The sequence below is a fragment of the Acinonyx jubatus genome, chromosome A3, assembly GCF_027475565.1.
Source record: "Acinonyx jubatus isolate Ajub_Pintada_27869175 chromosome A3, VMU_Ajub_asm_v1.0, whole genome shotgun sequence".
NCBI lineage: Eukaryota > Metazoa > Chordata > Mammalia > Carnivora > Felidae > Acinonyx > Acinonyx jubatus.
Genome location: NC_069388.1, coordinates 117034213 through 117059344, shown reverse-complemented (window position 1 = coordinate 117059344; position 25132 = coordinate 117034213). Strand labels below are relative to the sequence as shown.

The window sequence follows — 25132 nt, the reverse complement described above, 5'->3', positions numbered from 1 at the left end:
CACTCTCTGCTTGGCCTTCCCAGTAATGGGGAGCTCATTACTTCCCAAGAGCTCATTGGTTGGAGAGCTCAAGCTACCTTTCAGCTGTCTACTGTCTCCCAGCAATGCACCCTCGTCCTGGTCCTGCCTCTGGAAATGGCAGAAAACTTTCTTGGGGAACAGGCATGGTGACTTAGTCTCTCATTTTAATACCTCTAGCGACCACCACAGTGTCTGTCTGGTACAGAATATTTGCTCAGTAAGTGTTTGATGAGTGACTAGAAGAGTGGGTGGATGGATGGGTGGATGGATGGGTGGATGGATGGATGGATGGATGGAAGGACGGACCGAAGGATAGACGGAAGGATGGATGGAAGGATGGATGGAAGGATGGAGGGATGGAAGAATGGACAGAAGGTTGGATGGAAGGATGGACAGAAGGATAGATATATAGATGGATGAACATGTCCTCTATGGTTGTCTCCTCCAGTTCTCATCCTCTTGTCAGATTTAAAGTCCCTTCCCTTGGCAACCACAAAAAGCTGACTACTGGTATTCTCTCCAACCAGCATGAGGGCATTGGAACCCTCCTCTCTCAACACCCCTGCTCTGATTGTCCTCCTTCTATTAAAATTACCTAGGATTATGTCCCCCCTTTTTTTATTTGTAGTCTCCTCCCGCTGTTGAGTAATGCATTCTCAGTGAGTAGTATTTCCATGTTTTTCTGGACATGTTGCTCTTCAGCCATGACACCCTCTAGCTGGTATAAAAGCAATTGGTTTTTGACCCCCCAAATGGGACTTTACATTTCTTATGTGCAGCCACCATTCCAGACTCCTCAAGTCATTCTGAATTCTGAGAAGGATGGGCACTACTTTTACTGGACCCTTTGTAGTGATTGTGCTCATGTCATAGGCATGTTCATTGAAGAATGTAAGCTCCATGAGGGCAGGCACTCGCTATCCTCAGCACCTAGTTCAGTGCCTGACACACAGTGGGCACTTAGTTAACATTTGGGGAATGAATGAATGGACATCTATATCCTTTAATTCTCACAGCTTCCTTTGAGATAAGTACCTACCCTTTCTACACGTGAATACATCAAACACAGAGAGGTTATATAACCAGTTCTGGGTCACACAATAGATGACTGAACTGGAAATCTGAGGTGAGGCTTGCCTGACTCCCAAACCACCACACCAAACTGCCTCAGAGCCTCTCGTCCTCCCCGGGTATGACAAGTTTGTCCTCAAGGCTACAGAGGCCCATTATATTATCTGCCATTATATTAACTCCTCTGCTGGGTAACTGTCACCCAGGATGGTGTAAATGGGAAGACTTACAGAAGGGGACAAGAAGCTGAGGTGGGGCTGGGGACAGAAAGGGTGAAAGGGAGGATAAGGTGTTCTTGGCTGACAATGGTTGGGAGGGCTGAAAGACTCCGAGGACAGCATGAGAGGGCAAAGAGAGGGGTCTTTGATGATCAATCCGGGGTAGGCTGGGGGTGTGAGTCGCCTTTTAAACCCAAAGGAGAGAGTAGCCCAAGGAGAAGGGCAGGCCCCCAGCCCCTTAGGGCCCCACCTCTCCCACCCCACACTTACTTGTTGCTGAAGACTTTGCTATAGTTGAAGATCTGAATCTCCAGTATCTCATTGCTGTCAATGCTGCTGGCCACTGGCCACCGGAAGGTCTAGGAAGAGAGAGAGACAGCTGTGGTCTTAAATGGAAATGACAGGGAGGGGTATGAGGAGCAGGAGGGGGATTCCTTAAAGGTAGCCCTTCACATCGGCCCAGTGCTCCACAGGAATAAGTTTCACATCTAGAATCTCATTTAATTCCAACCAGCACCTTGTGACCCATTCCTCTTTCAAAGATGGCACACAGAGAAGTCTAATGACCTTCCCAAGGTCATATGGTAAGTGGAAGAACTGAGGGCTGACCAGGACTTCTGACTCTCAGCCCAACGCCAATGCCTCGGGCATGCTCTGGAGTGGGTGGTGCAGCCGGGCGGGGGAGGCTGGGCTCTGGGGGAACAGCAAGGATTGTGGGAGTGGGCTTGTTTTTTGCTGCGCGCTGAGTGGAGTTGTAAGCTTCCAGCTCTCTCCTGCCAAAATCACACTGGCCAGTCCAGGCTCTGCTTTGAGTGGGAGGTCCTGGGCTCCCCCATTAAGGTCAAATCACCCCTCCCACGGGTGATGTTAACTTTGGGGACAGATCTCAGCTGTGATCAGGGTCAGGCCCACAGAAGAGGGACAGCCTGGTTCCAATTCCCTGTTTCTAAATTTACTCTCACCACTTCTGTCTTGGCTTCATCATTAAATCGATTAATAATGATGAGCAGGAAGCTGAGTGGGATTTTTCCTGATGCCCTAGAAATGGCACTGTGGGCCCAAAGCCGGGGCCAAGGGTGCTAAGTACCCCATGGTCTAAAGACAGCTGCTGAGAGAGAGGCAGGCACCTCCCTCAGGGCTTCCCCGAGGGCCTGCTGCCGCCACCCCCACCCGACCACCACCCTAGCCCTCCTTCTTCCTGGGATGTAAAGAAGACTGGGGAAGGGAAAGTTGGCCACGGTCATATCCTAGGCACGGTGTTTTTGCGGCACCTTGCCGGGAGAGTTGTTCAGAGAGACTGAGGCACCTTCAGGAAGGGGACCCTGGCTGACCCTTCAGGAAGGGGACCCGGGCTGCAGGGGGTAGATGTGGAGGGCCTGAGCCGGCGTTCTGCCCCACTCCATGTGCCGAGCCACCACAAGCCTGACAGAAGCGAGGTGTCAGGCTGGAATAGCAGACCTTTCTGGACCGGACTTTTGGATGACTGAGAATGACCAGAAAGCTCTGAGGTCTGTTCCCGAAGCCGTGAAGAGATGGTATCCAGGGGGATTTTGACAGAACAGGTGGAAGGTGGTGACTTTTAAATTTGTTTCATGTTTCTACCCCACCAAAGCCAGACTGCTCGATAGGCTAGAAATAAATAGTAACGATAGTAATCTTAATCAGAGCTGCCATTTAGAGAGAACTTTTCATTATGCAGGGGGTCTGAATGCTTTAGATGCACTAATTCACTGAATACTCCAGCCCAAGAGGCTGCTCCTGTGTTCTCTTTTTGGAGAAGCCAGGTCTCACAGGGGTAACATGATTCAGAGAACTCTGTTGGTGGTGGCTGAGCAGGCTCAGGGGCGGCAGGGGCGGGGGGGGGGGGTGGCTCTGAGAACTCGCCCCGCAAGCCATTCTGAAGCTTCCTTCACCCAGACTGGGGACAAGGGGGACTGGGAGGCACCGGGCCAGCTTGGCAGGTCAATACCCGATGTGGACAGACCTGTCTCGGGAAAATGGCCCCACATCCCTCTCTTCAGTCCCGGGGAGGATTCGGCTGGAGTGGGCAGGTGAGGGAGGGAGAAGCAGCGGAAAGAGAGGGGGTGGAGGCTGAGGAGGGAGAGGGTTTTGAGCTGGGCCTGGGGAGGATTTTGGAGGACACAGAAGGAGGGCAGGATGAGTGGGCAAGCCCGGCCCCGGGCCCGCAGGCCTCATTAAGCAGCTTCTGCCCTGCTGTCTGGATGCCTTGAGCTTGGCCAAGTATGTGGTTTCCTTAATGAAGTTGCTTTTAATTGAGCTGCAGGGAAATAAGCCAGATCGTGAATTCAGGCCCAACTCATTAGCCACGGTGCTGAGGGGAGAGGCCTGGGGAATCTCCAAGGTTTCGGTTTCCTGGGATGAAGGGGGCAGGGGTGTTTGGTCCACCTGAGGGTGTGTGGGTGGGATCTTGGGCTTTGGAAGGAGAGACAGATTAGGAGAAAAAGGACATGACTGTGGAAGTGGGACCGTGACAGGGAGGGGTGTTGAGCAGTGACATTAACAAAGTGATCACGAAGGATCAGCAGAAGTCATCTCGAGGAAAAGGGACCCAGACAAGGAGGCTGCTTGAGACTTCTGCTTGCCTACCCCTAGGCACGGACTTGCCTAGTGACTGGGGTGCGGTTTTCCGGGTCACGGGGTGACAGGAACACCAAGCTGGTCGTCACGGGCCCTTGATGCACAGAGAGCAGGGGAGTCCGGGCGGGCCGGGGAGCGGGGCGTCGGCAGCCGGGTCTGCCGATGAGACTCCACAGGATGGGCCCTGGGGCACAGCTTGGGGTGCCCTTTCTGGGATTGATCAGGGGTTGCCCTTTCCAGAACTGATCACATTCAGTGCTTCCCAGATGGAGCCCCAGGAGGAGGGAACAGGAGGAAGCAGATGGTCAGGTGAGGCTGGGGTCAGGGGACAGGGAGCGTGGACGCCAGGGACCAGGGCCGTCCAGAGGCTTTCACGTGGGAAGAGCCGGCCTAGTCCCCAGGGAGTCCTCGGGCCAGCCTCACTCGCTCTTCCCGCCCCTCACCTCTCTGGCTCCCATGTCTGCCCACCCCCCTTCTCTGTCCTCCTCTCCTGCTTCCCTGCTTTCTTCTCTGCCTCGCCCCCATTACCAGCCTCTCTCAGTCCCTGTCCTTCCCTCAGTGGTTCTCCATCCTGCCTGTGCACAAAATCACTTCCAGAAGTTTTTAACCATCCCGCTCTGCCTCTGGAGGTCCGGGCACGGGATGGTAGGTGCCTCTAGGTGCTCCCACGTGAATCCAGGTCTGAGGCCCCCTGCTCGAGGGAAGGACCCTCCCGCGACAGTGAAACCCCAGCGTCCTCTCCCTCCCCCACCGCCATGAGGCGGAGCAGGCAGGCTGTGTCCAGCTAAGGGAAAGGACTTGGGGCCCCGGGAGCTCTTTGCTGTTCCCGCTTGGCCTCTTCCAGAAGCAGAGGCCTGGTGTTTGGTCCACGTCTAAATGTTCCTCGGCTCTTCCCTCCATTTTCACTTTTCTTTGGTGGAAACTTTTCCGTGGCTGCCCCGCTGCTTCCCCAAATAGGTCTACGTCCCCCTTCCCGGGACTCACAGTCTCCCTGGCTGTGACCCACGCGGCATTTCCAGCCACCTCCCTTCGCGCAGCAAGTACCTACTGAGCCCCGGGAACGGCAGTGAAGGACATGCCCTGTGTCACTTCTCTCAGCCCCTCTGACAACCAAGAGGGTAGTCCCGGAGGTGCTGCCAGTTAGCTGTGTGACCGAAGGCCACCCCTGGCTCTGTCTCAGCCTCGGCTCCCTCGTCGATAAAACAAACGAGGGCCACACTATCTCCCTCACGGCGCTGTTGAAAGAACCCAATGAGACCACCCAGGTGGATTTTGTAAAGCGACAACACAACACTGCAGAAATCCGAGGCATGGCTTATTTTGTTTGGTCGCGTTTTTCCCCGTGGGACTTTCGACCTGTCTGGGGCTGACCCTCACCCCTCCCTGACCCTCCGCGGCCTCTCCCTCTCCCTCCATCACTTTCTGACTTGGCCTGTGGCTTTCCCCTTTCTCTTTTACCAGAAAAGATGTCGTTTCTCATGGCCTCCTCAGTTTTGCTGTTACCTCCTCCCCAGTGGAGGGTGTCGTGCTCAGACGTGTATGGAGAATGAAGCAAGACCAGAGTGGGAGGTTTGGGGGTCTCAGGAGCTCCCGGGCCTGTGCCCCCGGCGAGCATGTCTGGGTAGAACGAGATACTTCTTCGAGCACTTTCCGCTAAGAACGGAGGCTCACAGCGACGTGGCCAAGATGGGATTCTTTTACACATGGGGAAGCGGAGGGCGTGAGCCGTGTCATAGGGCACATAGGCAGTTGGTGGCAGAGGCAGGATTTGAACTCAAGTCTCCTGATACTTAGCTCAGGGTTTGACCCACCAGCGAAACCAGGGAGATTCGCTGAGGGGGTCTGTGGCACTGACAATCCTTCTAGATCGACAGGAACAAGAACGTTTATTTATTGAGGGCTGACCATGCACCAGGCTTCGGCTACATGCCTCATACACATTACATAATTTAGTCCCCATTTTGCAGATGAGGGAACTGAGGCTCAGACAGGATTGGCCCAAAGTAATTCAGCTGGTAAGTGGGAAGGTAGCTTAGTATTTGAGATTACGGTTAGACCCTCTCAGAAGTCAATTACCAGGTAAAGGAGTCCAGGCTACCCTGCTGGAGAGACCACGTAGCGAGAGGTCCTGGAGAACGTGTGGCCACAAGGAGGCCCAAGGTGCCCCAGACAACAGTCAGCACCGACTGCGCTCCCAGCCGGACGCAGAGGAACTTCCCAGATGCGCCCAGTCCACTCACACAAGCGTAGGAAACACTAGAATGTGGATATCTCAGTCCCTGGATTTTGGGCTGCTTTGTTCCACAGCAGTAGCTAACTGTGACACTCTCTCGAACGCATGCCAATCTCTTGAACCGTCAGACTCACATCAGGGAGGCCTGGCAGCAGTGGCGGACCTGTGCTCCCTGCCCTCCACACACTGATGCTTTGCTCCCTCTCCTTCTGTTGCCCCAAGAACTCCAGGGATAGCTTGACTGCTGCTCTCTGAGCAGTTCAGAGCATGAGCAGAGTGGACAGGCCTAGTTTCTTTCATCTTGTTCATGGAGGTGTCCCTACATCTGGCACAGGGCCTGGGACACAGGAGGCACTCAACAAACGGACCTCGACTGGCTGGCTGGGCCGCGGCACTGCTCCCTGTTGGCGGGTGAGCACGGGTGGGTTAGTTCACCCCTCCACACCTCAGCTTGCTCTTCTGTAAAGTGAGGGTGGCGGTCACAGTACTGTTTCTCTGGGGTTACCGCGAGGCTGGGGCAACACGGCCCAGAGCCTGGCCCAGGGTAAGAGTGCAACCAACATGGCCGCTTATCATCGCGATTCGTCTTGTATCGTTAGTTCCAGGAGCCGGGGGCAAGGCCTGGCATTGTTGGGCATGGCACTCTAGGAACTGCAGGAGGCTCCTGAGAAGAAAGGGCCTCTCCCCAGCCTGCGACAGCACTAGCACAATTTTCTTTCCATGGCCACAACAGCTGAAAGTTGTGCCTTCTATTTCTGGAGGTGCCCTGAACATTAGTGACCCAGAGACTGGGCCAATTTGAGATTCCACGCCACGTCAGCATCTAAACACTGTGGGGGACTCAGACAGCAGCTAGGCCAAACACTGCCACTCAAGATGTCACGGTCCGGGAAGCCTCATGCAAATGTTTCCCAAGCACCTTCTGGGTTTGCTGAGCACCTCCTTGCGCAAGGCTTTGTATATGGCAGTGTGGGCAGTACAGAGTGCAAGCATGTTTCCTAGTTCTGTGGGAGTTCCTGGATAGTTCTGGAGACACCCACGGACCTGAAATTGCCACCCGTGATAGGAACACTGGCAACAGTAAGGTGGCAAGTGTTAGGGGCAGAAGGGGGAAAGGAGGACCCCTGGCAGGAGGAGGGGTCTCAGGATCCTCGGGAATGAGGAGCTGTGACCTGGTTCAACAGCTCTAGGCTTGGGCCCGACCTGGCAGGTGCTGGCCGGGGCGGCAAAATTTTGCCTCTTATCAGCCCTGGCGATCTAGAACCCATGGAAAGGTTTCCCTGATGCAGGACGGAGAATGACCTGGATTATCCTGAGCTTCCCTCACTAGGTCTGGAAACATCCCCAATCAGCAAGACAATGAACTTAAAGGGACAGTCCTCCAGATTTGAGGGGGGGCGGAACTGGAGCGTGTTGCAAAGCTTTAGGAAAGAGATTGTTTGGCAATGTGAAGACCCAAGACTCAAGCTGGGTTCATTCTTATGTTCGTTCTTTTGCATGGCAATATTCCCTGTGCCCTGTGCTGGGTACCAGGCCAGTGATGAACCAGTCAGGTGCATTCCTGGCCCCATGGAGCTCACAGCCCGTGACTTCCAGGGACAAGCAAAGTGGGCAGGTGAGGCCAGCCCCTGTCCCCCACCCCAGGCTGATGACTTCTCCCTCCTCTGGGTTCAGAAGACCCGTGGTCTACCTTTGTCTACACCGGGTCCATCTCCCCACTGGACTGAGCCCCTCAAAGGTAGGACTGAGTTGCATTCACTTTGCAAGTGACCAGGGGCTCTGGAGTCACATAGACTTGGGTTTAAATCCTGGCTTAGACCCAGGCTTGGGGTGGGCTAGGGGACCACTCCCATTCCTCCAGGGCAGGGGCCTCTGCTAGCTACTGGTCTGGCATAAAGGCTCATGTTCTCTCTCTCTCTCTCTCCCCTCCCTCCTTCCCTCCCTCCTCCGGAGCTGTAGGTTAAATGCAGGATCTCAGGTTCCAGCCTCAGGGAAAGGAGACACCTTGTCCAGGTTCTGTTTCCACCCATTGTTGTCCGAAGCATTGTCTTTCTTCCATGGCCACCTCCTCCCCACTCAAGTTCCTCAGCCCAGCCTGCAGCAGCCCCTCTCACCCTTGTCCGAGCACAGAAGGGAGAGACATTTGCTGTCTTGTCTTTTATTTCATTTTTTCAGCCATGTGACTGTTCTACAAGGTAGTGCAAGGAATACATCCCATTTTACAGAAGGGGAATCTGGGGCCCAGAGAGGTTGAGGGCCCAGCCCAAGGTCACAGAGTTTGTAAATACCTCAGTGAGGACCATAGCTCCGTTCTCATGACTCCCCGGGCAATGCGCTTTGTACCTCCCTGAGCTGGTTCCTAAGGCCCCGGGCACGGTAAGCAAGTGTGAGAAAAGAGACTTTCTGAAAAACCAAGATGCCTTCAGAAGATTTGCGAGGGGTAGATGAGGTTCTTTTTCCAAGCTTGTTCTGGAACCACAGACAGGCTGGTTCTTTCAGGGACCAGCAAGAGAGTTCATGACTTGCCCACCCCAGTCTGCAGAGACAGGTGTAAGCATGGGTGCCCTTCAAGGCTCTCTTTGGGGGCTGAGCTGACCCAGGCCCTGGGGCCCTCCCTGAGTAGGGGGTGGGGGGGCTGCCTTCCCTGCTTCGTGGGGGTGTGCTGCTGGCCACTTGTCAGAGGGAGGGGTGGTGGCAGGGGGCACAGAAGGACCCAGTAAGGCCTTGCAAGGGTGGTGGGAGGGTCAGGCCCAGGAGCAGCTTCCGGTGGCTGCATCCACAGAGGATTCATAATCTAATCTGAACGTGAACTTCGAATCCTGGTTTTGCCTGGCCCCATTCCACCAAGTGCCGGTGGGCTCCCCACTGTGACAACCAGAAGCTTCCCAGTCAGCTCGCGAGTGGGTGGAATGTTCCCCAGGTAAGGACCACTTCTCCCCAGCTTGGGACGACTCTCTGACTCTGGCCATGTGCTTTTGCTCATTACTCCCTGGCTTCTGCACGCCGCCCCCCCACCCGCCCCAGCATGGAACCAGAGGCTCCCCTGTGGCCACGTTCCTACGTGGATTCTCATGTGCTGTCGAACTGCTTCCCCCTCTGGGGTATCCTAGCCTGTCACACAGGAGGCACTCAGAACGGGGCGCCGTGTCGTGTTGGGGCCAGAGGGACTGACTCTCCACCTGCCCCATGTCGAGCGGCATCGGGAAGAGAGAGGACACGGTGATTAACTTTGAATGTCATGTATACCTGTGGCTCAGGTATCCTGGGTGCCGTGAATGGAAAGGGGTGGTTGCACCCTTGGAAGGGGCATCAGGTTGCTCACTGGCTGAGGCCTGGGCGAACAAGTCCCCTGGGAGACGTGATGAGAAGGAGGCAGTCAGACGCTCTGCCTGGACGACTGGGGGCAGAGGCCCAAGGAGGCAGGACTGTGAGGGACTGAGTCAGGCGGCCTGTGTCTTCACGCAACCAGTCTCTCCTCTCGGAGCCCTGACTGACGAACTGGGGAGGGGAAGGGAGCATAGGTCGCACAGCCAGGCCAGCCGAAGGCCAGGATGCTGGCTTAGTATGCAGTAATGGGTCCACCTTTGCCATCATCCTTCATTCTGTTCATCATTTGACAATAACTTCATACCCATCATTAGCCCCATTTGACACATGGGTAACAGAGGCTTAGAACCTGAGGCTGAAAGTCACACAGCCAGGAGGAGAGATCTCCAGAACAGAATTCTCCCTGGGGAGGGCAGAGCCTGCAGGCGGTGATGGCTAATGGCTGCTTTTGAGCGCAGGAGAGAAGGTCAAGTGCTTGTTTCTCTGTGCCTGTGGCTCTGGGCTTACAGACACAACCACACTGTGTGGGATGGGCCCAATGTGAGGAGGAGACAGGGGTTCTGGGTGGCCCCTCAGCCTGGTGGCTTCTCAGCTAAATACCAGCGTCAAAGGGAAGAGTCTGCCATGAGGCCCTTCCCAGTGCAGTTGAGCCAAACGCAAGAAGCAAAGCCCAGGAAAGTAGGGGCAAGCTATTCTGGGGGTCACAGTAGAGCTTTCGTTTCAGGCCAGGATGGTAACTTAAGACTGCTGGTTCTCACCCCAAAATCAACCCTGGAGAAACTATGGAAGCCAAAGGGAAATACGGATTCTAGGAAGTAATAAACAAACAACTGTGAGAACACAAGACCAAAGCCTCTTTGAGCAGATCTGTGGATCTGTGTGGGGGAAGGACAGAGGCTGCCCAGCAGAAGAGGTCGGGGAGCAGATTCAGCAGTAGGATAGCAGGTGGGAAAAAAATCTTCCTGAATTCTGCACTGACCAATCCCTGCCATCACCATCGGGCGATCGCTGCCTGCTCCTTTACTCATGAAATGGTGACGACAGCCCTACTGGGATGAGGAAAATAGGTGGAGGGGTGCCTGGGGGACTCAGTTGGTTAAGCGTCTGACTCTCAGTTTCGGTTCAGGTCATGATCTTGCAGTTTTGCGGGTTCGAAGCCTGCGTGGGGCTCTGCGCTGATGGTGCAAAGCCTGCTTGGGATTCTCTGTCTCCCTCTCTCTGCCCCTCCCCGACTCGCACTGTCTCTGTCTCTCTCAAAATAAATAAATAAACTTTAAAAAAAAAGAGAGAGAGAGAAAGAGAAAGAATATGTGTTCATGGGCCTCCTCTCAGTGAAACCCCAAAGCTACTTTGTTAAAAAATCGAGCCTGCTTTCTGTGAACCATGCTTCTCCTTAAAGGCTTAGAGATGAGACCCTGCCTGTTTCTGCGATGACTGGGGCGCCCCTGGTACTCATGCCTGCCCTTCAACCCTTAGGGCCTGACCCAGCTGACCTCTGATGCTTCCCCAATACTGGTTACCAGACAGAGTGACTGATACCACGAGCACTTGAATAGGGCAAAGTAAATAGACCCTTGGAGAGACATCTCTTAAAGAGGCAAGACCATGCGCTGAACGGTATATTCCAACTGAAGCACGATCATTAGAACAAAATGGACCATTTTGGCATAGATTCGCAATATAAAACAAGAACAAGGGATCATAAGAAAAAAAGAACAAATTAGTAAATTGGAAGATCATTTTGAAGAACTCTCTCAGAAAACAGCAGCAAAAGACTGGTAGACAAAAAAACCCATAAAAGCTAAGAAATGGCAGCTAGATGTTCAAGTGGTGGCATCTGATAATAGGGAGTTGCAGAGGAGAGAACAATATAAAAACTGAATGGAAGGAATATTTGAAAAAGAATAATGGAGACGGAATTTTCTATAATAAGTGAAAGATGAAAAGCCTTGGATTTAAAAAGAGCTCACAAAATAGTGCAAAACAGGAAAGGTAAGAAACCCTGCAGTTAGACACATTATAATACAATTTGAGAATATCAAAGATAGAATTATACTTTCTTTTCCAGAGAGAAAGAAAAGATCCCACACAAAGGTACAAGAGCCAGATGGCCATCAGACTTCTCAACAGTAACAGGCACTGATGTTTTTGAAGTTGTAAAGGAAAGAATTTTGAGCCTCGAATTTTGTATCTAGTGAAAGTCTCATTGAGATCTGAATAAGAAACTGTCCTCAGATTTACAAAGCTTTAGAAGGTTTGCTACACAAAGACCCAATTTGAAACTGCTTTTAGGGGAAGTACTCAAATAAGAAGAAAATCAATGCCAAGAGAGGCTTCAAGAGATAGGAGAAGTAAAAGTGATCAGATATCTTGGTAAAAAGACTACGACTGTCCTCAAAAAGAAAAAGAAGACTTGGACAAATAAAAGGAGAAGACACATTCATAAGAACCTAGAATGAAAACTGTATAATTTAGGGGCATTTGGGTGGCTCAGTCCATTGGGCTTCTGACTCTTGGTTCCAGTTTGGGTCATGATGGCAGGGTCGTGGGATCGAGCCCCGAGTTGGGCTCCATACTGAGCATGAAGCCTGCTTGAGATTCTCTCTCTTTCTCTCTCTCTCTCCCTCTGCCTGTCTCCCCCACTTGCACTCTCTCTCTCACTCTCTAAAAAATGTATAATCCAGACTGTGTGGGCTGAGGAAGGGAAATCAAAGAGACATAGGAGAGTATCACAATACTTGTCATGATAGGGGGAGCTATAATTACCGATTTGTTTTTCAACCATGGACAGAGATACATAAACATGACTAAGGAATGGTGACTGCCTGGGAAACAAACATAGAAGGTATAACTTTTCACCTCACAAAAGAAAACCTGATCTAGCCAATGGAAAGCTGGAAAGGAGAAAACAAAACAACAAACAAAAAGTTCAGTAAATGGAAAATATAAAATAAAATGATAGTAGAAATAAAAATAGCGATTACAATAATAGCAATTACAATAGATGTAAATGAAAAAAGCTAATCAAAGCACAAGATTCTCATATTGGGTGAGAAAAATTAATCTAATAATGCAAGCCCTAAAAAGACACACTTGAATTTAAAAGCATAGAAATATTGAAAATGGAAACATGAACAAAGATATACCAAGAAAATAAAAGAATTAAAAAAGATACACCAGGCAAGTGAACCAAAATTCGCTGAGATAGTAATCTTAACATCTGATAAAATAGTAATGGAAAAAACACTGTCAGAGACAAAGAAGGATATTAAATACCAGTAAAAAGAAAAATAAGCAACTAGACATAGCCATCATGAACGTATAGAACTTACTAGTAATACAGTTTCATAGCACATCAAGGAACAACTGACAGCCACAGGAAGAAACACACAAATCAACAATTGTAAAAGTGGATTTCATTGCAATCATTTTTGAAACTGATAGATCAAGTAGAGAAAAATAAAGCAGAATATGTGAAGAACCGAATAGTATAAATATGAAGACTGAACTTACATCATACAAGCTTGAAGTGACATTGCTGTCTCTAGAGAATCCTGCACTGAACACATTCCTTGTAGGCAGAGGGACCATTTATGACCATGAATAGAGGCCATCACTGTGGTCTCAATAAATTCCAAAGGATCAATATCATACAGACTGCTTTTGACCATCACGAAATAAAAGTAGAAATAAAAAAATAAGCAGCTAAAACATCATATGTATTTGGAAAGTAAATAACATATTCTTATTGAGTTAACTCTTGGATTTAAAGGAAATTATGGGTCGCTTGGGTGACTCAGTCGGTTGAGTGCCCGACTTCAGCCTAGGTCATGATCTCGCGGTTTGTGAGTTCAAGCCCCACATTGAGCTCTGTGCTGACAGCTCAGAGCCTGGGGCTTGCTTCGGATTCTGTGTCTCCCTCTCTGTCTGCCCCTCCCCTGCTCGTGCTCTGTCTCTCTCTATCAAAAAATAAATAAACATTAAAAAAATTTTTTTACTAAATAAAAAATAAAAGAAAAGCATAAAGGAGTATAAAAAATGTTTAAAGCTGAAGATATGAAAATACTACATATAAAATTTTGTAGGATGTGGTTAAAACTGTGTATAGGGGCTCCTGAGTGGTTCAGCCAGTTGAACGTCTGACTCTTGACTTCGGCTCAGGTAATGATCTTGCAGTTTATAAGATTGAGCCCTGCTTCAGGCTCTGCACTGACATTTCAGACCCTGCTAGGGATTCTTTCTCTCCCTGTCTCTCCATCCCTCCCCACGCATGCTCTCTCTCCCTCTCAAAATAAATAAATAAACTTAAAAAAACTGTATATAGAGCACACTTTATATCTTTAAACATGTTTATCAAGAAATAAGAAAAGTTAAACATAACGGGCTTAGCACCCAGCTCAGGAAGTTACAAAAAGAGGCACAGAGGAAAACAAAATAAACAAGGAGGAGAGAAATAATTTAAGAGGACAGAAATCAATGAAATGGAGAACAACAGAAGAGATTAATGATCCAAAAGCTGGTTCTTAACAAAGATTAATAAGATAAACGGATCTTTAGCAAGGTCAAGAAAAACAGAACAAAGACACAAATAAATTCAGTATGGAATACAAAAGGGGAAATAACCATGAGCACAAAAAAGATTTTAAAACAATTTTAAAACTTTACCTGCAAATAGGTACTAGTAAATTTGAAAACCTAGATGAAATGTCAAAAGGTGTGGAAAAATATAGAAATCCAAAACTGGTACAAGAAGACACCGAGAAATTGAAAAGGGGGCCGAAGAGCCCCCTCCCCAAACCACCCAGACTTAGATGAAAGCAGGACTTCTAAAGGAGAGGAAAGCCTTCTCTAGGCCAGTAATAACCAACTAAAAAATGTAGTAAAAGTAAGACACCATTCGTGATAACAACAAAACCAGGAAGCATCTAGAAAATAATCAAGATTATATGACTCCTATGCAGAAAACTTAAAAATGCTAGTAAACACGGTGGATAATTTAAATAGATGATTTAATAGTATAAAAATCTTTGAATAGATGATTTAATATTATAAAGTCAATATCTTCCTAAGTTAATTTGCAAATTTAATCCAAATTCCAGTTGGGTTTTGGAAGGATTTCATAAACTTGCTTTAAAATGATCTGGAAGAATAAAGGTCCACAAATAGTTCAACCTTGAAAAAGAATAGTTCCCTTGAGAGTACTTGCCTCATTACATACTAAGACATACAAAAATGCCATATTAATGGACACAGTGTGGGAAGTTCAAAAACAGACAAACAGATTAAAGGGATAGATTAGTAGGCTGAGACACAGACCTTAACATACAATAAATGGAGAGAATATAATTGCTTAGCAAGTTGATGTCATGAAAAGTGGCTTCTTATATGGAGAAAAATAAAATGATCCCTCTCTAAAACCACACACAAGGTAAAAGATTCCACATACATAGAATCAGAAAATGTAGGGAAATATATCTGTAACCTAGAAGACTGGAAAGACATCTTCAACAAAACTTGAAAACACACCAGGATTAAGGACTTCTAGTCAATGAGGGGGCAAAGTTAGTAGGTGGCAGGCTGAGAGAAATGTTTAGTCTCTAAATCCAACACGGGGTTGATATCTTGGACATACAAAGAACCACTGCAAATCAATAAGAAAAAGAAAAGACAGCTATACCAACAGAGAAAAAGGGCAACGGCTATGAACAGGCAATTTACAAAAGAGGAAACTTTAAATGTCTTATTAAAACAACAGTGAGACACCACTGTTGGACTGATGAAGATCAGAAAGCTGAATAACACTAGGTGTAGATGAGGATGTGGGAATCAGGGATCCTCATGCACTGCTGGTAGAAGTGTAGACCATGGCAGTGCTGGGTAAGCCGAAGGGTATGCATACCCCTGTGAGCCAGCAATTCCATGTCCTGCTGTATATTCCAGAGAAATGTTCACACAAGTCCAAAGGGGAAAGGCATAAGAATAGTCATTGCATTTCTGATGGTGGGGATGGGGATTGGTTAGAGGCAAGCTGGAGGTTTTTTTCTGGAGGAGTAAGTAGGCAAAGGATGTGCAGGATGACCAACTCATCCTAGTGGGACCAGGATTTTCCCCATTTTATCACTTAGAGTCTGTGTCCCAGGAACCCCCTGGGTCCTAGACGAACCAGGCTGGAGGAACACCCTGATATGTGTTGGATGGGCCCATAGAGTACTGAGCAGCAGGTAGAAGCAACAGATTAGTGAGGCAATGTGGATGGAACTCAAGAATCTTATACAGTGAAGTAAAGTAAAACCTATTTAAGTAACATTTTACTTTAACAATGCCATTTAAGGAAACAAAATTACGTACTCAAAAATTTGTGTCAGAACACACAAGAAACCAAAAGATGCACGTTAAGCACATTACTATGGTTGTAGATGGAGGGAAGGAATATGGGGATAAAAGAGAATGACACATCCACGATACATGCAAACATACATCAAAACCAGAGCACGGTTGTAGGAACACTGAGATAATGCACCATAAGCAGGGGCACATGATTTACTCGACTCTCTAAGCCTGAGGTTCAAAAGAACCTTTTGGGGGAATCTCTCCCACCATGTCTCCCCGCGGAAGTCCCTGAGAAGGATCTGGGTGGAAGGGAATGCGGGGCCAGTGGGCTCCTCGGTTGGGGCTTGAGTTGCTCCCCGGGGCATCCTACCTCGTCGAAGTCAGCCACATCTTCACGGTTCTCCAGCACCCGGGAGTAGAAGGACTGCCCTGGGTGGGGAAAGAAAACAAGAAGCTTGGGGTGAGACCTCCCCACCTGGCAGTCACCACTGCAGCATTTTGATTCGCACAGCACCAACCAGGGGCCCCAGGTCTTGTGCTGCAGTCTCCAGGATGTGGCAAGTTCCCGTGTTGTCTCCCCTGACCGCCTCGGGAGCCCTGCGACACAGGCCTAACTGCCATCAGCTCCATTTTACGAGTGGCAACACTAAAGTAAAAAAGGCCCGGGCTGGTCAGAGGTAGACATGAGAGGGGACCCGGGACTCTTTTCTCCAGCTTGCCGCTCTCCCGGTGGCTCTCTTGGCCCTTTGCTGTCCCCTTGGCTCCGCTGGCTCTCCCTGGCCTGCGGCTGTCCTGAGCAGAAGCCTGGTCCCCAGGGCCGTGGGCACCCTGCTGGCCGGCAGCCGCCTCTGCGACCGTGTCCGCAGCCAGGCCCGGGAGCTGCTGCGCAAGCCAGGCCCCGCCACAACCAGCCACATCCCACACCTTCTTCCCCCCAAAGCCAAGGGCCTTCACCTTCCCCGGCTCTCTCATTCATGGTCCCATGGGCCTTGGACCGGAAAGCCTCTGGGGCTTTCTCCGCTGTGCCGCCCCCTCCTTTCCCCACCGGCCCGGGGTACTAGCGAGCATGATATGGACCCGCATTTTCCCAGACTCCGGCACCCCACATCCATAAGCCACCTGCCAGGGCAGAAGCAAAGCTGCCCGCCCTTCTGGCCCATCCAGTCAGAACCGGCCCTGTTTCCCGAAGAACCGGAACCGGGAGAGAAGGAGGGCAGGTTGGGGGGCCTGGGGAGGGCGAATGTGTGCGGCGCGTGGGCCAGCTCAGTTTGCTCTGAGAAACGTTCACTGGAGTCTACGATGTACCAGGCTACCCCCTGGAAACTCAGGATAAAGGGGTGGATGAAATGCACAGATGGTCTAGTAGGAGCTGGAAGAGGCTGCCGGTTCAATGCCACAGAACTCATACCGCAAGGCACGATTTTGTGTGAGCTAGAGAGTGGTACAAGCAGGGAGGCTAAATATTGGTTTTTTTGGGGGGGAGGGTTGGTTTTTGGTGTATGTGGGGTGGAGCATGTGGGAAGGATGTGTAATTTCTGAGGAGAAACCCAGAGATAGGGGTATTAGAAAGAAATGATTATCGTCTGTCAATTGCACACCAGCGCGGGGAAGAAAAGGTAGCATGTGTAATAACAGGATCCTGTATACAACTCCCGCACCCCCAAAGACCCAAACCAAGGTATTTTATCTGTGAATATGCAGAGATCTCAAACCATTAAAAATGGTCCCCTCGGGCTAGCAGGGGGAAGAAGAGATTGAAAGCAGCATACTTTGACCTTTCACCATACACGCTTAAGTTCGAATTTTTTTTCCATGACTGTGCTTTACTTTTGAAATTGAAAGAAAGATGTTTTTATTTTCTTAAAAAAATGTTTTTTAATCCTTATTTTTGAGAGAGAGAGAGAGAGAGCCAGAGTGTGAGTGGGGGAGGAACAGAGAGAGAGGGAGACACAGAATCCAAAGCAGGCTCCAGGCTCTGAGCTGTCAGCCCAGAGCCCGATGCGGGGCTCGAACTCACGCACTGTGAGATCACGACCTGAGCCGAAGTCGGATGCTTGGCGGACTGAGCCACCCAGGTGCCCCCCCCTCCCGCAAAAAATGCTTTTAAATCCCGGCCAACCTAAATCAGTGGTCCATGTCATTGAAGGGCTGTCTCAAGGTTGAATTCAGCCCCCCACTCTGAGGCCTAGTTCTGGTTCTGAAGGGCAAGCTGGGGAATCAGGAGAGGACTTGGCAATGGAGAGGGGGTGCATGCAGTGACCCAGCATGGCCAGCACCAGGCCACGGGGTACTGGAGTGAGCCCCCTCTGACCCTGCACTGTGCTGGGGCTCAAACCCTGGGAACCACTTCTCTCCCCTGGCCTTGGCTGCCTCACTTCCAGGATAAGAGGGTTGGTACAGAGATCTCCAGGGCCTGCCTGGTTTTTAGGAGCCAGTCTGTAGCTACTCCCTGACAAGAGGGAGGCTGGGGGTGTGATGTCAGAGGCAGGTGCATGGTCTGAGGAAGAATGTGTGTGTGTGTGTGTGTGTGTGTGTGTGTGTGTGTGTGTTTGGAAGATGGGCATATTGGGGAAGCGTTGCATCTCAGATAATGAGGAAGAAGCTGTAAAGCAGAAGCTACAGAAAATAGATGTGAAGTAGACAGATGGGAATAAAGACTCTTTAGCACTAGCTAGGGACAAAACAAAACAAAAAACCAAAAAGAAAAATCTTAACAACGAACCCCAAGGCAGCCGGGGGAGGACAGGGAAACCTGAGAGATGGTGCCTGAGCTTCTTGTAATTTTCCCCACAGGAAACATCCAATATAAACGGAGAATCGGGTGAGCATATGTGTGCACTGGGGCTCCCCCAAGGACCCGCCTCTCTGAATAATCAAAGGCCTCTTCATCCTAGAAGATCGTAATGAGCCTGTACCTGGCGGTATTCAAGGGTTTCCCAGAGCGAAAACCAAGCAGCCCAGCCGGAGCAGAGGCAGGGAGGGACAGTCCAACATGTGCATGAAGCCACGGAGGCTCAAACCCATCCCTCCTTGAGTATTTCCTACAGCCTTGTTAGAGACGACGTAAAACACGGTGACATTAGCCACTGCAGAATTTATACATCAGGGCTCTGTTTCAAAATGCAGGAAAACCTCATTGCTTCCGGCTCTGGGGATTTAAATGTAGTGAATATTGTCAAACAGGATGAGCTAAATTCTACCTCTAGATATTAAAAAAAAAAAAAAAGGTTTGCTAAGACAACCGAATCAATTGTACAGGAACAGAGTGCCCTTAGGCATTTTTGAAACGCCATCTTTTAGGAGGTTCTGTACAAACGGTGGCAGGGATCATTCCTGGGGTCCTTTGCATTCATTAAGACAGAGCCAGGGACCTCTTGTCACCCCTTCCAAGTTATCAGTGGGGATTACTAACCCTGTCTCTCCTTTCAAGCTCCTTTCCACTTAACCATCTACTCCATTCAACACCAATCCGGTTGACATTTCAGCTCCATTTTAAATGGCTTTGAGACAAAACCATTTAAAATCCCAATATCCAATCACCTTTCTTGCCACAGAGAAGATTGAGAATGAGGCTTGGGAGAAAGAAAATAGCCTGTTCCTTGCAGCAAGGAGGCTTTACGGATAGAGCGAGCTGGAGATTACGTGGGGAAAATTGAAGAGCACCCTCCCTTCCTTCGGAGGCAGCTGCTCCTGGGATAGCGGAGCTGTTTGGTTTGGAAAAAACTCCTCTCTGAGTCAATAAATGAAGGTTGAGTGGTTGACTCTGTGTTCACGACTATAATAAGTGCCATGGCATCGGATACACCCAGATGGAGGGACTCAAGAGTCCAAAGCTTAATAAAAGTATCTGGTATGTCATTTGCCTTGGAAGATATCCCTCCTGCACTTCACCGAGATGAAGGTGAGCTCAATTCTTGTCTCATTTGCAGGATGGAGTGCTCTGCTAGGCTTTCACGTGATGCCACTTACGGGTACAAATGCCTCATTGGCACTGAACAGCTCCCTCTTCCAGACAGTTGACCTTGCTAGAGGCAGACCTTGAGAAAAGGCAGGTATATAGGGACTGGGTTGTTAGCTGGGGTGCATTCAGTCACTCCCACGTGCCAGGGGGTCTTCTCCTGCTGTGTCAGTGAGGCCATTCAGCCCTGGAGGAAGGGGTGGGGATCTACAAAGATATTTCGTATTGGGACGCTGACTGAAGAAGCTTATTACAATCCGGGAGGCGGACGGGTCAGACGCGTAAAAGGCTACTATACAAGACAAAATGTCATCACTGGCGTGCACAAAGTATGAATAAAGTGAGCCTACAGGAAAAGGAGCAAAGAGCTCAGCTTAGCAGATCAAGGAAGACATTGGGCCTTGACTCTGGGGAGATGGGAGAGAGAGAGGGACGTCCAGGCAGAGAGGACAGTGTGAGCGGAGAACGGAGCCCTGAAGGAGCAGGACACAGGACAGGCGAAGGGGAAAATGAAAAGCGTCACCCCACCTCGGGGTGGGGTGGTGGACCATCTAAAGGGGAAGGAGAATGTCCTGAGGACAAGCTTCAGGGACATCATGGCCTGTATCCATGCCTGGAGCTGGCGGTTCCACCCCACGGAGTCTTAGAGTTATCATCTATAAACTGGGGACAACTGTCCTGGACCAGCCTGCATCCTGGAACTGGAAACTGAAGCGCAGTAAAGCGTCAAGTCCCTTACAAGCACAGGGGGTCACAGGATAGTGGTAAGGCTCTTCGGGGAGACATTCTGAGTTCAAACCCCAGCTCTACCCCCGGTTAGCCATGCGCCCTTGAAGAAGTTAGCCTCTCTTCGTTAGTTTCCTCATCCCTAAATTGGAGCAAAAGATAGCGCGTGCACTCCTGGTACATAGTTCATCACCCGATAAAAAATGGCTATTATTCCGTTAAAGGGTCCTGTTTTTCTTTTTGACATTTAAGTTATGTCTTAAGTATAAAAATGGTCTTTTCTACTGTGAATCACATTGTGTAGCTTTTTTTAGTCGTCTATAATCAGAAACAATTTTCTTCCCAAGCTATGTAATATTTTTCAAGTTTTAGATATTTTAGGTATGATTAACTTCTTTTTTTTTTAACGAGGTACAACTTACATTCACAGATCTTAAGTGCACAACTCGGTGAGTTTCAATAACTGAATACATCTGTGTAATCATCATACAATCAGGATATAGAACATCGCCATTTCCTCAAGATGTTCTCTCACCCCGTTTTCCAATCAGTCTCTACCCTCCATAAGCAGCCACTGCTCTGACTTCCATCACCAAAGGTTAGTTTTGCCTGTTTTAAACTTTATATAAATGGACTTATACAGAATGTACTTTTTTGTGTCTGGCTTCTTTCAGTCAATGTAATATTTTTGTGATTCATCCATGTTGTTGATGTATCAGTAATTCATTTATTTTTATTGCGGGGTCATAGTCTGTGTGTGAGTATTCTTGCCTTGCTAGTGATCTTAATGTTCAACGTTTCAGGATTAAGTAGGATATGAGCTGGATTTTTTAAAGTTTATTTATTTATTTTGAGAGACAGAGAGAGAGAGAGCAAAAGCAGGGGAGGGACAGAGAATCCCAAGCAGTCTCCATGCTGTCATCATGGAACCTGAGTTGAAACCAAGAGTCAGATGCTTAACCAACTGAGCCACCCAGGCACCTCTAGCTAGCTGGATGTTTTTTGTAGTTACCCTTTATTAGATTGAGGAAGTTCCCCCTTACTCCTAGTTTGCTGAGCGTTTTATCATGAATAAATGTTGGATTTTGTCAAAAGCTTTTCTGTATCTTTTGGTGGCTTTTCTCTTGTATTGTGTTAATATGGTGAATATGTTGATTAGCTTTCTAATTTTATTTTTCTAATGTTGATTTATTTTTGAGGGAGAGAGAGAGAGAGAGAGGGAGGAAGCATGAGCGGCAAAGGGGCAGAGAGAGAGGGAGACACAGAATCTGAAGCAGATTCTAGACTGTGAGCTGTCAGCACAGAGCCTGACGCGGGGCTTGAACTCACAAATCGCAAGATCATGACCTGACCTGAAGTCGGACACTCAACCGACTGAGAACACCCAGAAACTGATTAGCTTTCTCATTTTAAACGAACCTTGTATCCCTGGGATAAAATTCACTTGTCATGATGTGTCATCCCTTTCGTGGATGGCTACTCAACTGGCTAATATTTTGTTAAGGATTTTACATCCTTGTTCATGAGGGATATTGAGCTCTAATATTCTTTTTGTATAAGGTCTTTATCAGGGTTTGGTATCATAAAATGAGTTACAAAGTGTTCTTCCTTCTCTATTATCGAGAAGTTTGTGTAAGATTAGTATCATTTCTTCCTTAAATATTTTCTAGAATTCACCAGTGAATTCTATCTAGACCTAAAGCATTCTTTATGGGAAAGCAGTGTACCATCACAATCGCCATCATTTTTATTTTAAATTTCATGTCTTTAATAGATCCTGAACTATGTGTCAGTTTGGCAAGTGTTTTTTTCAAGGGATTTGTCCATTTCATCTGAGTTGTAGACACTTATTGAGATACAGTTATTCGTGGTATTTTCCTATTTTCTTTTTAATAAAATGATATCCCTGTTTTCATTCCTAATATTGGTAATTTGTGTTTTCTTGGGTTTTTTTCTTGTTCATTCTTGCTACAATTTACCTATTTGTTTTCAAAGAGTCAACTTTCAGCTTTGTTGGCTTTTTCATTTCCTTTTTTAAATTCTCTTGGATTTAATATTTTTTTTAGGTTGTATTTATTTCTATTTATTGAAATCTAATTCGCAAACCATACAATTCACCCACTTCGAGTGTACAATTCAGTGATTTGGGTACATTTACAAAGTTGTACAACATTTACCACGATCTAATTCCAGAATGTCGTGCTCCCCAAAAGAAAGCCCACACTCATTAGCCGTCATTCCCCATTCTCTAGCCCCAGTCCCTGGCAACAACTCACTTACTTTCTGTCGTTATGGGTTTGTCTATTCAGGGTATTTCAAGTACACTAAATGGATTCATTTGATATGTGGTCTTTTGTGTCTGGCTTATTTCAATTATCATGATGTTTTTAAGACTTGGGTTTAATTTTATCTTCTTTCAGCAGCTTCTTAAGGCAGAAACCTAGATCATTGATGTTGGACTTTTTTTCTTTTCTGCCATAGGTATTTAAGACTATAAATGTTGACATGTTGTATTTTCTTTATCACTCAGCTGGAAATGTCTTATCATTTCTCTTTGGTTTACTTCTTTGACCATAGGTTATTTAGAAGGCTATTGTTTAATTTCCAATTATTTGGAGATTTTAACATCTCTTATGGTTATTAATTTCTAAGTGAATCCCATTAGGGTCAGAGAACATGCTTTGTGGGATGTCAGTCTTTTGAGATATATTGAGACTTATTTAATCACCCAGCATATGGTCTATCTTGATGAATGTTCCATGTGCATTTGAGAAGAATGTGCGTCTTTCAGTTTGGGGCGAAATGTCCTAGAAACACCAATTAGGTCAAGGCGGTTGATGGTGTTGTCCAATGTTCTATATCCCTAATGATCTTGTCTGGTTGTTTGTAATTATCTCCTGTAATAACACTTTCCTCTCAACTGTGTTCCGTAAATAATGTGCTCTCTTAAAATCGCCAGCAACTCGGCGAGCCAGATTTGGGTTATGCAGTCCCTGGGTTTCCGGCAGGGGAAAGTTGTCTCTTCTCTTTCTCCCATTTCTCAGCCAGATGGAGGCTCCAGCCACTTCCAAAGCGTTACTTTCCATGAATCTTTTTCAAATATAATTTCCACCTTCACTCGTGTATTTCCCCCTGCCCCATCCTATTAACACCCAGGTACACACAGCAGAAACTCAGCCTTGTGTCAGAGATTCATCAGAGAGGCAGGAACAGGTCAGGGATAATAAACCCCATTTCTCTGGCCCAGCTTAAGCCTATACTTCCTTGTAGGTGCTCACTCGAACTCTCACTTTGCCGTGTAACTAACTGATGGCCCCAGTTGTTATTATTCAGACCCAGGCATGGAGGCAAAGAGAGGGTAGTGTTTCCCTTCAAGCCTAGAACAGTGCCAGCCACGCACTCAGCAACTGCCAGGTCTTAGGTTCCCCCATTACCGTGCCAGATTAGAGGAGCTTGAGGTCCTAGTGATCCACAAACTGCACAGAGTACCCGCTCTGTGCCAGGCACTGGGCATACAATAAAGCCCGGCGGGAGAGTGACTTTTCACATTCTTAAACGGGGTAGAAATATTGTTAAAGCTACAGTCACAATTTTATCTTAAACCTTGGCTTAAAAAAAAGTAAAGCAAGCGAGTGGAAATTGATTCCCAACTAAGCCAATGAGCCCTTCTGCTTTGGGGGGAGAAAAATAAAAAGTAGAAACAAAGACAGTTGAGCCAGTATCTCGAGGGTGGATCAGTCCAGGCAGGAAGTAGACAAGGGCTGAAGGTAAAAAATGATCACATGACACTCTCCCGTCTCAGGAGACCCTCCTGGAACTGGCAGTGTGAGAAGCATTCGGACAGCCCGGGACGGAGAGCAGAATCCTTGTATTTGCATAAACCCTACAGCGGGTAGAGCCTTTCGTGTATATCACCTTTTTCACTTGACCCCAAAGCAGCCCTGTAAGGACTCAAGCATATTTCACCCTCTCTTGACCTTCAACGTACCCCCTGGGTTCCCACACCACGGGGCTCCACCCGCCTTCTGGGCACTCACTGTACTAAATTGGATTTCTGGCTTCCTGGAGGGCATTTTCACTAGAATGGCTGACAGGCAAGTCTATTCCTCTCTGTGCCCCCTGCCCCCAAACCCGCTCTTCCTTCCATGCTACCCTGCTCCATCGGTGGCCTCACTGTTCATCCAGGTACCCAAGTACGGAATCCAGAGCCACCCTCGTCCTGCCCTCTTGCTCACTACCAACTCACTACCCCTTCTCCGAACCAATGTCATGGCTTCTCTCCAGACCCACAGCCTCCTGCACCACCCACCATCTGTACCACTGCCCCAGGTTCCTCCCTGAGGCTCCCGGCCTGGGGTCCTGGCATCTGGAATGTCCTTTCCAAAACCAGATGTCCCCATCCCATTCTCCTGCTAAAAGCATCATCGACTCCCATTCACTTACAAAGCGGAAGTTTAAACTGCACAGTGTGATACTGAAGACTGTGTTTGCCCCCAGCCTCCCCACCGCGCCACTCCCACCCCATCCCCAGCAAATACTTCCAGCTCCCTCAACCCTCGACAAGGATCCACACCGTCACATCTGGACTGATATTAGCCCTTCTGCCCAGAACGGGGTCCTTTGTAGGTTTTGTCCAGAACTCCTGGTCTG

The 25132-nt window shown here is 48.5% G+C and overlaps 1 protein-coding gene across 6 annotated transcripts in view; it reads right to left on the bottom strand.

The window, feature by feature from the left end:
* OTOF (otoferlin) overlaps positions 1-25132 on the bottom strand; it is a 92986-nt gene that overhangs the window by 61521 nt on the left and 6333 nt on the right. For 5 of the 6 annotated variants that reach the window (XM_053201119.1, XM_053201120.1, XM_027033375.2 and 2 more), the window contains exons 2-3: positions 16169-16227; positions 1581-1669 (exon numbers count right to left, since the gene is read on the bottom strand). In XM_053201119.1, the coding sequence (XP_053057094.1) occupies positions 1581-1669; positions 16169-16227 (148 nt within the window). The remainder of the gene's footprint in view (positions 1-1580; positions 1670-16168; positions 16228-25132) is intronic. The other variant, XM_053201121.1, reaches the window with a different exon arrangement.